Below are 13,638 nucleotides of genomic sequence, written 5' to 3'. Positions count from 1 at the left end.
CTGTGGAAGTTGTAAGTTTTATCTGCATCATTTGTGACTCTGTTGATGTCATTGCCTTTAGGAATACATTTTTAATTATGCTAAGTGTCATATTAACTAAAAAATGGAAACCATTGTCTATAATTCATCTCTGGTCTTGTTGACCATTTTATGTGTTTTGTAATCCAAACAAACCATGAGCTATTCTTTGCTTTCTTGCTTCCACAGCATTTGTTCAGCATACACGGCGGAAGGCCTTAATATACCCAGAGACAAATATATTGTTACACAAAGCATTTTTTTTTTAAATGACAGATTTTAAACTGTCACATTAATATTTATTGGTGGATAGTCTAAACTTCAAACGGCAATACATTAACATTTACAGTTTTAAAAAATATGCATTTTTATCTCTCTTTTCTAGATTAAACCAAAGACCGATCAGTTTTCTTTTACACTGCAATACACAATCACCCATCCACACGCAAACACACACACACACGCGCACACACACACACACACACACACACATTCACACACCGATCTTTGTTTAGCGTAGTGTGGTGGAAGCCAGCTACCTTCATGATCACATGTGACTCATCTTCTCTCCTAGCTCTGTGTTTGAACACATTTATTTACAAAATACAGACTATATTTTAGAAAATAACGGTTTGCTATAGTTAGCAGACTATAAATTATTATAGTTTGACAAGTTTTCAAGTTTCCTGTTAACATCTATATTGCAGGTTCCGTTTCTCTTTAAGTTATGATTAGAATGACATAGTTGACTGCATGCCAACAATCTGGCTAAAAGAATCAATTTGCATCTGTTACATATCACATTATTTTTAATTTTAAGAATTATGACTTTTTCCCTTTTTTCTTTTTTACATTAAGCAGTTGGTCACCCCACTGCCTCCCTCTCTCTTGAGAATCAAGCCCGTGTCATAGCAAGGTATACATATATTTGTTTGTTTAGCTGTGCCTAACTATGATTTTTTTCTGGGGGTTGCCACTCTAAGAGAGATATGACCAATAATCATTTTTTAATGTAACAAAAATACACAAAAACAAAAGTATGTCTATGACTTGGGGAAAAAGGATCAGGGGAATGCAGGGGAAAGGCAAATAAACAAGCCAATATAACGATGAATAATAATAATTTTAAAAAATTGCTTAAGCAAGTCATGTAAGTCATACAGATTTTTTTTTTTCCGGAAGGCATCAGGTGAACAACATGAAGAAATTATGTTATTTCTATCGCCCTTCATATTTTCTCTGCGTATCAGAGTGAAAATACACGTCAAACACAGTACTATTATGAATTAATACACTTTAAAATGTGTACCATGGCAGCAGAACAAAAAAAAAAATCCTTATGTTGGAGTAAAAAAAATAAAAACGGACATTTATTTCCTGTGCTCTGTCGCCCCCTTCAGGCACAGAGCGGTATTACTACGATAGGCCACAATAGGCGGTGGGAGTGGACAAACCCGAGCCGAGCCAGCAGCTTGGCGGTGCGTCCTCACGGAGAATCACTCTTGTTTGGTGCTGATACCATCCGTTGTTCGCCAAACAACGAGCCGCTGGAAGGATGTATTGATCTGTTCGCCCGCAGAGTGAGCGCTTCCCCCAGCGGATCCCTCCATGCGTCACCCCCGGGAATGGATCAGGAATCCGCTGCGGCGTCTGGGGCCAGTTTGATCTCCCTGACCGAACATGAGCAGAGGTATTACTCAGGTCTCCACGCTCTGTGCCAGGCTGACGCTCCGGGAAAGCTGTCGTCCTGCAAAGTGGCGGAGCTGTTCAAGGCGTCTCAGCTACCTCCAGAATCCCTGCATAAAGTGAGTGATCACATGTGGCGAGGTGAGAGGAGCTGCGGCTGCATTGGCGAGAGGAGCCCGGGTGGCAAGCTGTGCTCAGTTAGGGTGTAGGTTTTATAGGTGATGAAACAATCTGTCATCATAGCCAGGCATCTGGATGAATGTCTTCACTATCAGCTGCTCCTCTCAATTCGCAGTCAGATGTTCAGGCCTTACGTTTTTTGCTTTAAGTTGTGATGTTGAAGGCGATTCCGCATAGGGCTGGGCATTTATCGGCTCTTTTGTCATTTATCGAGATACATTTCTTATCACGATAAGAATCTTGTTTCCTCGTTGTCGATAAATTCCAATTAACTGTAGTTTAACCCCTCCCCAAAACGGTCCGTATTGTCTGGGATTGATAGTTTCACTATTTTTGTCCCATTGTTTGTTCAACGAAAGCATCAATAAATACAAATAAATCTGAAAATACAGTTGTGGGATGTAGTAATACAGACCACACTTCTTTACCTAAAAACAATTTACGTGACAAATGGTAATGATTTTCAAGGGCATTGCTTGTGTTTGTGGGGCTGTAATTGCTGTGACACCAAGCCACATTATACAATGACCTAAGAAAAGAATGTAATAAACAGTACTTTTATCGTTTTATCGTTATCACAACAGTACCGCAAAATATCGTGATGAAACTGTAAGTCGGTATTGCCTACCTCTAATTGTGCTTGTGTGAAGGTCTGGACTGAGCTGATACTGGGTTCAGCCATAGTAATCAGGGCTTCTGTCCCTTTAAGAGGTTCCGCTAATGCCTACAATTTCTCACAGCTGTGAATGTGAAGCTTGCTTCTGTTGAATGAACCATCTCAGAGAACATTGACCATGCAATTTATTACAGTCATGTTGTTATTGGGAGCTGCACAGACTGATGCTCACAGCCTTATGTTATATCAAATGTAACATTTATGATTTTGATATTTGTGATAAGGCCCAAAGCTTTTTGTCACATTACAAGCGCACACCTTGTTGTATTTCATCGTCATTAAACGTGGCAGACCAGCTCAATTGATAACCATAGAAGTGAAAGAAAAACGATTAAGTGACTTTAGAAATTTGTTACACATAAAAAATCTGAAAAGTGTGGCGTGCTTTTCAAAGTCACATTTACAACTGTTAGCTAATTTGCGCGTCTTGACATCATTCACCATTTTTCTTTAAATGGAGTTGATGTCCACAAACATCAGACGGAGACAGATTTCTAAGCATCAATTTTTATTTATTCATTTATTTGACAAATTCCTTATTGGATTTTGGTCTGGGCTTTAACTGGGCCATTTTAACAAATAAATTATTACGTTTTGATCTAAATCCTTGTCCTGCTGGGAGGTGAACATATTTTCCTCTAGCATTGCGCTTTTTGCTCCCATCAACACTGAGCAACTTTACTCTCCCTGCTAAAGAAAAGTAAAACTTTGACCTTTGAGATTTTAACTCATTCTGTTGCATGAGAATGAGTTTGTAGCTCATTCTTATGACCAGCAAAGGTACATGATACCTTTACATGATATTTAGAGCTTGCAACACTTTTCAGTTTTATTTGTAACAGGAAAAACAAACATAAGTTTATGGTTGTCTCATGATGTGTGGAGAAGTTCAAGGGATGTAAATACTATTCTAATGCACTAAAAACCACAAAAAGTCATTTTTTTAAAATAGCAAAAAATCACATCTTGTCGTTTACCCAACTTATTTTTTGATGTTGCATAAACAAGTTTTAAAGCCTGATCCCTTGATTAAAACACATCATCAGATCCTTTTGCTGAGCCATCACAGAAACAAAAATAAATAAATAAAAAATGTTCCTGAGCCCCGATGAACACAACGCAGCATGTCGCTGCCGTTTCATGCCCACACTCTGTCCCAAAAGCGCCGACACTCCCATTGTGTGTCTGTGTGGGTGTCAGGAAGTTTGGCACAGAGCTGCGCTCGCTTCCTTCCTGCCCGTCCTGGAAAGCCGCCACCTCTCGGGGTGCGGCAGAGTGCAGTGGGTGGGGGGGGGGTGATTGACACAGAGCCCTCTGAGCCGCCGCTCGGCCCTGCTGCAGGATGCCTGCAGGATCACTCTTGGACTCGGTGCGTTCTTCTTCTCTCATCATGTCACACATGGGGGGTTATTTCCTCCTGGCTGTAAACGCCCAGATAGATCTCAGGTTATAGTTTTACATTAATATTTAATGCTCTGTTAGGACATAAACAAAGAACCATTTTTGACAGGTCCTGTGTGAATGTTTCATGTCTGCACTATGATGTCGACCCACATTACTGAGGAAGGATCTTTTCTGTCCGACTCGTGTTCACAGCTGATAAGTGGAGAGGCATGACACTCCCTCCCGCCGCGGGGAAACGAGCCGACATGCAGACGGACTTTGGGTCCCGCTGCTGCTGGCTGAGATCATTTCATTATTTTCACCTCCAACCAGACAAAAAATCCCCAAAGCATTTCATCAGGGCAACATAAAAACACTTATAACGGCCAGAGTGTGTGTGTTTGTGTGTGTGTGTGCACGCTCCAAGGCATGTTCAGGTAAAATACCGTTGTTCAGAGATCAACAGCTGCCAAACTGGTCCGACTGAACGAGGTGTGAGTTTAGTTCTGGTGGTTTGATCCTTTTGCTGTGTTTGACTTAAATATGCATCAGTAAGTCTTTATGCAGTCATTCAGTTCCAGTAGTTTCCAAAATACAACTTGGACCTCTGCTAGGGGTCAAAAGATAAGTGTAAGGGGGACCCTTCTATCTTGTATCTATGGTACTTTTTTGGGGGGGGAAAATGCATGAAAAACATTGAATTTTTTTTAAGCGGCAGCATGATGTAAAATCAACTCTTTTGAGCTTTGCATCATGTTGTAATGTTATTCCCTAATCAAAAACAGATCTGAAGTGTTGCCTTGATTCTTTCATGCATGTTTGAGGTTAGGGTTAGGGTAGGGTTGGGGTTAGGGTTAGGGTTAGGGGTTAGGGGACTAAGGGGTTTGAGAAATCCCTTAGTCTCCATGGCAACCATTCAGCAGTGCAAAACGCCTGGGTGGGTCTAGCTCCACCTTCGAGGACGTAGCTCCTCCTCTGAGGAGTTTCCAAGCTTCAGAGCTTCTGCCTCGCAGAGCAGCCATTCACCGTGACTCCCCCAATGGGCTCCTTCAGACTAGCCAGCAGCAATTGGCAAACACCTGGTGGAACTGCACATCTGCTGAGCTCATTATAGGAGCTGCCACTCAGTGAAACGCTGGTAAAACGGTTAAAGGGTTAATAGAGGAGCCATGTTGTGATGACTTCCCGAAGGTTGAGTTTCAGAAAGAGCAGGAGCTTCTTAAAGAAACAAAGGCCCAATTTCAAGGCATGAAATCACAAAGTCAAATTTCTTTTACGTGATATTTGACATGTAGAGCATTTACTTGATTGTGCTATGAAATGATACTAAGTGGCTGGAAAACACATAATACTGCTTCCTTAAAGTTTCAGAGTAATTGTGCCAGGCATTTAATCCCAGGATTATTTTTCATTAAACAAAGATGTTTCTTTCTAATAGTAGGACATCACTTTAAACTTTATAAAACCATACTAAAAACTATTAATTAATAAATAAATAAATAAATAAATACAATTCAGTTTTCGTGTACATTTTAATACAAAACAGGATGTCAAAAATTAGTTGTACCCATCTCATTCAAAAATCAGAAAACTCTTTATTGGCATTACAACAATGGCACCCTAATCTTTAGCTTCCTTCTCAAATTCTACACTGATATTTAGAAGAGACATGTTGGTGAAATTAAAAGACAGAACGATTCCTGCTGAAGTTCAGGAGGCTTGTTTTAAGTTCTGCAACATATGCTGTTTTATGCCTTCTGTGTGGTTGCCAATGGAAAAGCTTAGTCTGAAAAACAATTAAGAGCTTTAGCTGAATAGAGTTTAAAAGACTTCCCTCTGAGTTTTTGGAGGAGGAAAAGGACAATGCCGCATGTCTCTGGCAGCTTGCAGCATTTCTTTCATTCAAAAATCTAATGATTTCCTTGTGTTTGAATTCATGGGTGAGAATTGCAAGTTGTTGTTGTTTTTAATGCCAGTATTTGGTTATGAGTAGTATAAGAATCTAAAGCTGCTTTCTACACATGTATCTTATATCAAAAGCTCTGTCAGGCTTAACATGTGAGGACATGGATATTTTGAGGAAGTTTTAACTAATTTGTTCAACTTCCTACCTGAAATTTAATCCCAGCCTACTTCCATTTCATTCTCTTGTTCTTAAACCTTCAAAGACTGAGACAACAAATAATTGTCAGCAAGATTTTGTTTCTTTAAGAGCTCAATTGTTAGCTCAAGGAAATCTTCTGTTGGTAGATTTCATTCATTGGGAGCCATTTTACTGCAGTAGACTATAGTAAATTATTTTAAAATTGGTTGGCTGTTGAAACAGGAGCAGGAGCCACCCGAGCAGCTAGCTTGTGCAAATGTTCATCAGAACGGACAGAGCTATCGCAAGATATTAGCATTTAAGCCAATATCTTATTAAGCACAGTAAGTGCACAGGTGGCACTTAGCTTAATGGTTTGATGTATTGTATTACACTGTGTAGTGTTTTTATAATTATGTACCAGTTGAAAGGTGCTACAAATAAATAAAACTGCCTTGCCTTGGCTAATAGAAGATGCTAAAGCTAGCTTGGAATATAAGGCGTAATCTTTTTATTTTTATTTTAAAACAACAGAAAATCGCCGTCGTGCAGTGACCACTCTCTCATGTCATGGCAGCAAAACTAAGACATATTTTAATGCTGTTCTAACATCTTCCTGTATTGTAGTTCGGAATCAGACAAAACTAGCACTAGCTGTTCAAACAAAAGGCTTATGGACAACAAAATAAAGTGATGAAAATGTAGGAACCAAAGTGCTGGGGGAACATTTAGAAGGGAAGAAGAAGTGAACTAAAACGTTGGCGTTGTGCCATCTGCCTTGAATATGTTTAACCTCCTCAGGACACATCAGGGACTTGTCAGTCTGGTTTGTCAAGGCCTCGGCCGTCGCTCCTCAAATAATCTCCTCATCAGTCCTTCTCACACACGCATGCACACGCACACACACACACACAAATAGCGCAGACTTGACCTCCGCTGTGTGTTCCGCTTCTGACTTGTTTTGGATGTCCTGTCCTCCTGTTGTATCAATACAATGCAGGTCAAGCAGAATTAATCTCTCAGGCAGTCCTGTACTCAACCGGACCTTTCACGTCATTAGGCAGGAAACACAAACTGTCTTGTTCATATTTGCATAAAAATAAAGTTTAAAGAAAGAAAGCAGTATTTCTGTAAAATGCCTTTTTTTAGGAAGAATTTTGCTAAAGTAAGTTTTTTTTAAAGTTATTTCTAATGATGAATTTAAGTGTTATGAAGCGAGGGAGCTAGAGTTGATCTGTTGTTGCCACAAGAAAATGGATGCCCTGGAATATGCCTTTCTGTTTGTTTTGGTGATAAAAGTTGGTTTTAGTTTTCAGGCAGACTGGGCTTATTTCAAACATTTGTTGGGAAGTCTTCAACAATCACAAAAACGCACGTTATTGTTCGTCAATTGTGCTACAATAGGATTCTGGAACAAGGAGGAAAAAATAGAAGTTTATGATTTGTTTAGGTTGCTGTGAACAGCTATGGATTATGTTTTTATTTCTTTATTATTCCTTTTCTGAAATGAACATTTCTTTAATGAGCTAAAGTACTTGTATGAAAACTATGAAAAGACATTTAATCATCAGTTTTTTAGTGTTTCTTGACCGCCCTACATACACCCTAATCTTCTTTGCTCCCCTCAAAGCGGCCATTGTCCCTCTAATCATGAGAGTGCCGCATAAACCAATCCCTCTGCGCTGCTTATCCCTCACACACCTTTTGCTCTGCCTTTATTCTGCTTCCACAGCCTGTAGTATTTAACTACCCCTTCATTTAATCCCAATCTAAAATGACCACAAATCCCTAGCCATACATACCGTATACGTCCAAACATGCATACGGTATACTGTAGCTTTTACGGTATAGCCAAGCATAAAACCATGCTTTTCACATTATGTTTGGCCAAGCATTTATGCTAAAAACTCCATTTTGTTTTCATTTGAATTGTCTTTTTATTATTATTATTTCTGTCTTTCCCAGGTGACAGAGATATGTGGCGCAAAGCACCTGGGTTACTTCGGTACAGCCCAGTTCTACATCGCCCTGAAGCTGCTAGCGGCCGCCCAGTCCGGTCTGCCCGTCCGCCTGGAGAGCGTAGCCGGCAGTGAGTGTTGTTGTCGCTCCGAGAGAGAAGGCGTCTTACGGGAGCAAAAGGGGATCAGGAGATTACCTTAACGTGGCGGGATTTCGGTCTAATCTGGATGAACAGGGGAGTTGCTTGGCGAGCGCTAAGTGGGTTTGCCCTCGTTTGAAAATAGCGAGCAATCAGTCGCACCCCGACTGCAGAGGGAGGGTGTTTTCCCTGCAGCGTCACAGAGATTTCTGGATTATAAGGGGAAGTGAACACACACGCACACACACACACACACACACACACACAAGCACACACACACTTTGGCCCGCAGCAGACCTGTTGGTTAATATCCCCTCCCTGATTATTCCCCTCATTAAATGACTGCAGGTTGGAAAATATTTGCGAATGAGCTTTATGTGCTTGAAATGTCATAATGACAACACGTAGCTAACAGGGTTGGAATCCTTGAAAATGCTTCAAGGTTTGGAAAGTGCTGGAAAGTGAAAGTGCTTGAAATTTAAGCTGCACAGTTCAGTAATGAAGTTGTAATAAACTATTAAGAGGCCCGAAAAAAAACTCTTTAGGGAAAATAAAGTGATTATTTAAACTGTCTATTGATTTGAGCAGGAAATCAATAAACAACCCAATTTGTTCAAAACAGTAAATATTTATTACTCCTCATGGCTCAATGACTTATTGATCTGTGTAACTGGAATAAATGTTGTTTTGTATTTTATACGTTAAATTACATTATTTAAATTAGGGATTTTTTGTGAATTTTTTATTCTCGATTTGAGACGTTTCAAAACTTATTATATTTTAGTTTATCTTGTCCCTGCTGTGGAATGTGGAATAGTACCAAAATACTTTATTAATAATAGTAATACAAGATGTCATGTAATAGTGAATTGAAACTGTCTCCTTTAATTCATTTGTATTATTTTTGTCTCTAAATTTTGGAGCTGGGCTGGAAAAGTTTGAAAACTACCTTGAAAATGCTCGGAAAGTGCTTGAACTTTACTGTGGGGAAATGTGTCCAAACCCTGCTGACGCTGTCTCTGCAGATCTACCTCTGCCCAGATTCGCTGGGCTTAAGAATGAGCCGGAGATGCGATACGCCGCGGCTCCTCCCGCCTCCGACCCCCAGGGGGCGCCGCCTGGTTCTGTGGCCTGGAACGCTGCAGACAGGAGCTCCTTCAGACACCTGGAGGCCAATGCAGACAAGAAGCCTGTAAGCGAATATAAAACACGTCCTGCCGATGACGGTGATTTTACCAAACACAGATATATTTACTATCAACAACATCTGACTTTAAAATCGTTACTGCTTTATATCTAAACTGTTTTACAGCCAAATTGTTGGTGCCCTGTTGGGCGAAAGACTGTTACGCTAGCCTGCTGATGTTAATTTTGTATTTTATGGCTGGATTTGAACTGTTCTTTTTTTTTTTAAAGATTTGAATGAATTTCTAAACAAGTCTTTTACTGTGCAAGTTTAGACTTCCTCTACTCTACGCACGGTCAAAATTATACATATAGGCTCAATGTAGTGAGCCTATATGTATAAGGCTCACTATATAACCTTATAGTACAGGTTGTATAGTGAGCCTATATTAGGCTCACTATACAGCCTATAGTGATCAGTATAACTGATCATACTGATCAGTTATCAGTATGATAACTGATACTGATATCGGTTATCAGTATGATAACTGATACTAAAAGCTATCAGTTATCATTCTGGTCGAGTTTGTTTAAATTGCCAGTTTCAACCATCTCGCTGCAAAAACACAAAATGTTAACCAAGTATGCTTACAGATAGTTTCTAGTGCAAATTTCTTTGTATTTTTGAAATAAACCAAAACTGACGTACAAGTAGCTTTTAGCAATTTTTAGAGTTTTTGTTAAGCAAATAATTCCTCAAATAACTTGTTGAAAAAGTTCTAGTTCCACTGGCAGATTATTTCACTTATAACATGGGGAAAATGTATTGTAATAAGTGAAATAATCTGCCAGTCGAACTAGAACTTTTTAATCAATATTAAGGAATTACTCGTTTAAAACAAGCTCCTATGCCTTGCTGATAAGTGAGTTTTGTCTTATTTCAAATTTACTAAGAAATTTACACCAAAAATACCTTGTAAGACTTTGTGTTTTTGCAATGTTCAGTAATGTTTTATTTATTTATTTATTTTGCCAAAAGAATATTTAGTCAAAAAAAAGAGTTAAGCCATTATGTTAGGAAGGCGACGATATGTTAGAAATCCCTCCACTTTCGACCCTGTTTAAAAGTAAACACACAGCCTACATTGCTTTCTCTGCTTCACTTGAAAACACCCACAATCCTCCGCTGCGTCACCATCACAGTCACAAATATGACACGGTCAAGCCCCTCCCCCTCCAGGAACACAAACTGTAACAAGATGTTAATTAAAAACGGTTATTATTATCGGCTATCGGACCGATACGATATGTTTTATCGGCCTGGCTAACGTCGGCCGATACAAATACTAGAAAAATATCCTAAAGTGAACCATACGAGGGGAATCTTCACTCAGTGTTTTGTGCTGCTTCTGTTTGAAGGAGCCGTGGTCCCCACCTCGATCACCGTGCGGCTCGCCGCCTCGCTCTCCTTTGACGTATCGCAGCTATCCCTACTCAAAGCAGAGGAACGGCGTGGACGCGCAGATCCGTGAGACAGCTTTCTTCCAAAGTTTCTTTCTATCAAACGTTTGCAATCAGTCGGTTTCTGTGTGTGTGTTGTTTTATTTATTTTTCCTCTCCTCGTCCTGCAGCCTACGACGGCAAACTCTCCTCACGGTCGATCGTTCAGCTGGAGCAGCACTCCTCGCCCGGCCACTATGTGAACAAACCCGCTGCCGAACATGCAGCCGTGGCTCAGGTAGAGTCCTTTTTTTTTTTTTTTTCATTTTTAAATAGAAGCGTTATAGCATCTGTGAAGTTTGACCTAACAGTTTCACACATCTGCTCAGGCTTCTTCTGCAGAGAGACTCAACCAGCCGGCCACGCTGAGCTACTCTGACGACGACCCCTGGAGGATCACAGCGGAACAGCTGGACTATTACACCAACCAGTTTAAAACCCTCCAGCCCGACCTGGGGGCTCTAATCATAGGTATGGACTAAAACCAAACTTTTATGTCTAAAAAGCGTTTCATGAGGCTCTATTGTCTCTCATTTGCTTTTTTTTTTTTTTTAAAGGAGCTGTAGCGAAGAACTTCTTCACTAAATCCAAGCTGCCTATCCCGGAGCTCTCCCACATTTGGTGAGTGCTGGCTCAGCGCACCACCTGTCCTTGCTCTGCCCTTGAGGTCACGTTGTGTGTGTGTCAGCTGAGTTTGGCCTCTGAGGCACACGGAGTCCTGGTTTTGAAAGTGTCAGGACAGGAAGTGCACTCGTCCTCCTCAAACTGGTTTCAGCGCCTGGCAAAAGTATCGGCAGCCGCTAGACGTTTTCCACATTTTGTCACATTCCTGCTTCAGTGCATCTGAATGAGGTTGCGTGTTTTCTTTTACTTTTAATTCCAACAAAAATATGAGAGATTTAGACATCATGGAGCACAGCAGACAGGTCAGAGTACGTAGGTTTCTGTTGTGGAAGTTAAATCATGAAATGATGCAAGCGAGGAACTAGTGGGTATTTCATTTTGGGTTTTTAACAAAGAAATTCAGGGTTACAAGTGTAAATATCTTTAAATTGATACTTTTATGTTGTTTGGGATTCTTTTATTTCTTTTTTACGTTTCTGCTTAGTAATTCCTATAAGAAAATTATGTTTTAACTTTATATATGTGGATATATGTTGTAGAGCTGAAAGGAAATGATGCAGCAAATTATATTAGCTAAAAACATAAATAACATTCTTGAAAGACATTCCCATTTGGAATGCACTTTTTTTTTAGGACACCAGTCACATAAAAAGTGTGATTTGTGTCATTAAGCTGCACACATTTAATCATATTTTTAAATGTTTTGGCATTTACTCATATTGTCATTGAACAAACAGTGGGGGAAAAAATGTTAAATTAGCAATCCCGACAATACAGACAGTTTTTGGTTTTAAACATCATTAATTGCAATGTATTATGACAACAGTAAATCAAAATCGAATGATAAATGATACGATAAACGTTCAATCCTCAGTATCTTTGCAGAAGCTAACAGTTGTAAGCTTACGGTGGTTTTTCTCATCTTTTCAAGTCTTTCCGTTCTCTTTCTTGTTAAGGGAGCTGAGCGATGTGGATCGGGACGGAGCGCTGACCTTCACCGAGTTCTGCATAGCCTTTCACCTGATTGTGGCCCGGAAGAACGGCTACCCGCTTCCAGAGAGCCTCCCCCCGACCCTGCAGCCGGCGCCGGCTCAGCACCAAGAGGAGCAGATCCCCGACACTCCCGAGGTAGAGACGATTCCCTGCGACTTCCGGCTCTCATCCCGCGCGGAGCTCTTTAAACTTTACTTTGCCTGCAGAGTTCGGAGCCTCTGATTGTCTTCGAGGATGCGGAGCCGAGGTCCTGTCAGGTGGTAAAGGTAAAACACTTTTCAAGGATGCTGATTTGGGGTTTTTTTGTGTTTTTTTTTAGTGTGGCCTGTAGAGGGCACTAGCAAGCTTAAGAGAGGAGATTCTGAGTCTGGGTTGCAGCATGTTGGCTCCAGGGAGAAAAACCTTTTAGTTCCTTAAATGCACTGTACATAGAGAGAACGTATCGGTTTTGTCAGGGGTCTGTCCTGTTCTTTGTCTAGGATCCAAACAGCGTAGCAAGGCTTGACCCAACCCTGGCCTCAAGGAAACAAGAACTGCAAGAGGAATCCCTTAATCAAGGTAAGTATGGTCTAAAATGTTCTTTTTTTTTTTTAATTCAGAGACTGGATTTTGCACAAAAAAAAGCTCTGTAAATGTCTACATGGTTTGTGTCCAGAATGTGTGGGGTCTGCAGACATGTTAACTACCATGTTTTTTTGTTTGTTGAGGGAAAGTCAGCCCTGATGATCCTCTCTACCAATGTGATTGTTCACTGCAGTCAGTGTGCATTATTCACTTTTTCATAGAAAATATAAGAATTCTTCTAAAATTGAATAAATTTGTCCGATTTACTGAAAGAGCTGCACACTGGTATTTTTAATGTTGTTTTTCTGAGCTTTATTTTCCTTTTTTTATTTTCAAGGTTTAGATGAGAAATGTTGAAAGTCAGAAGCAACAAATTTATGTTTACGTGTTTGACACATTTCAGCAAGAAGGCGGTTTAAAGTACTTTGTTTCATAAAAAAAACACAAAAATAAAAGGTCATAACAATTGACAATTATTATTATTATTGTTGTTGTTGCTTTAAGTAACTAAGATGCTGCAAAACTGGTGGCGTGCCCATAGTTCTTACTCTTCGCCATTTATTATTTTTAAGCTTTTATGAACTGTGGTCAAATCTTAACTTGCACAGGTTACTCAACAGATTGTTGCTAGGTGAGTGAGTGAGTGAGTGAGTGAGTGAGTGAGTGAGTGAGTGAGTGAGTGAGTGAGTGAGTGAGTGAGTGAGTGAG

General features: G+C 40.1%; 1 protein-coding gene across 1 annotated transcript in view; it reads left to right on the top strand.

The window, feature by feature from the left end:
* Positions 1-1,355: 1,355 nt before the first annotated feature.
* reps2 (RALBP1 associated Eps domain containing 2) overlaps positions 1,356-13,638 on the top strand; it is a 27,610-nt gene continuing 15,327 nt past the window's right edge. Inside the window, 10 exon segments of the mRNA XM_017304502.1 lie at positions 1,356-1,823; positions 7,992-8,115; positions 9,150-9,316; positions 10,669-10,777; positions 10,881-10,987; positions 11,079-11,220; positions 11,307-11,370; positions 12,330-12,501; positions 12,573-12,632; positions 12,846-12,942. Coding sequence (XP_017159991.1) covers positions 1,644-1,823; positions 7,992-8,115; positions 9,150-9,316; positions 10,669-10,777; positions 10,881-10,987; positions 11,079-11,220; positions 11,307-11,370; positions 12,330-12,501; positions 12,573-12,632; positions 12,846-12,942 — 1,222 coding nt within the window. The 5' untranslated portion in view covers positions 1,356-1,643.

The sequence above is a fragment of the Poecilia reticulata genome, linkage group LG4 (genome assembly GCF_000633615.1).
Source record: "Poecilia reticulata strain Guanapo linkage group LG4, Guppy_female_1.0+MT, whole genome shotgun sequence".
Taxonomy (NCBI): Eukaryota; Metazoa; Chordata; class Actinopteri; order Cyprinodontiformes; family Poeciliidae; genus Poecilia; species Poecilia reticulata.
This window is presented reverse-complemented; position numbering and strand designations above follow the sequence as displayed.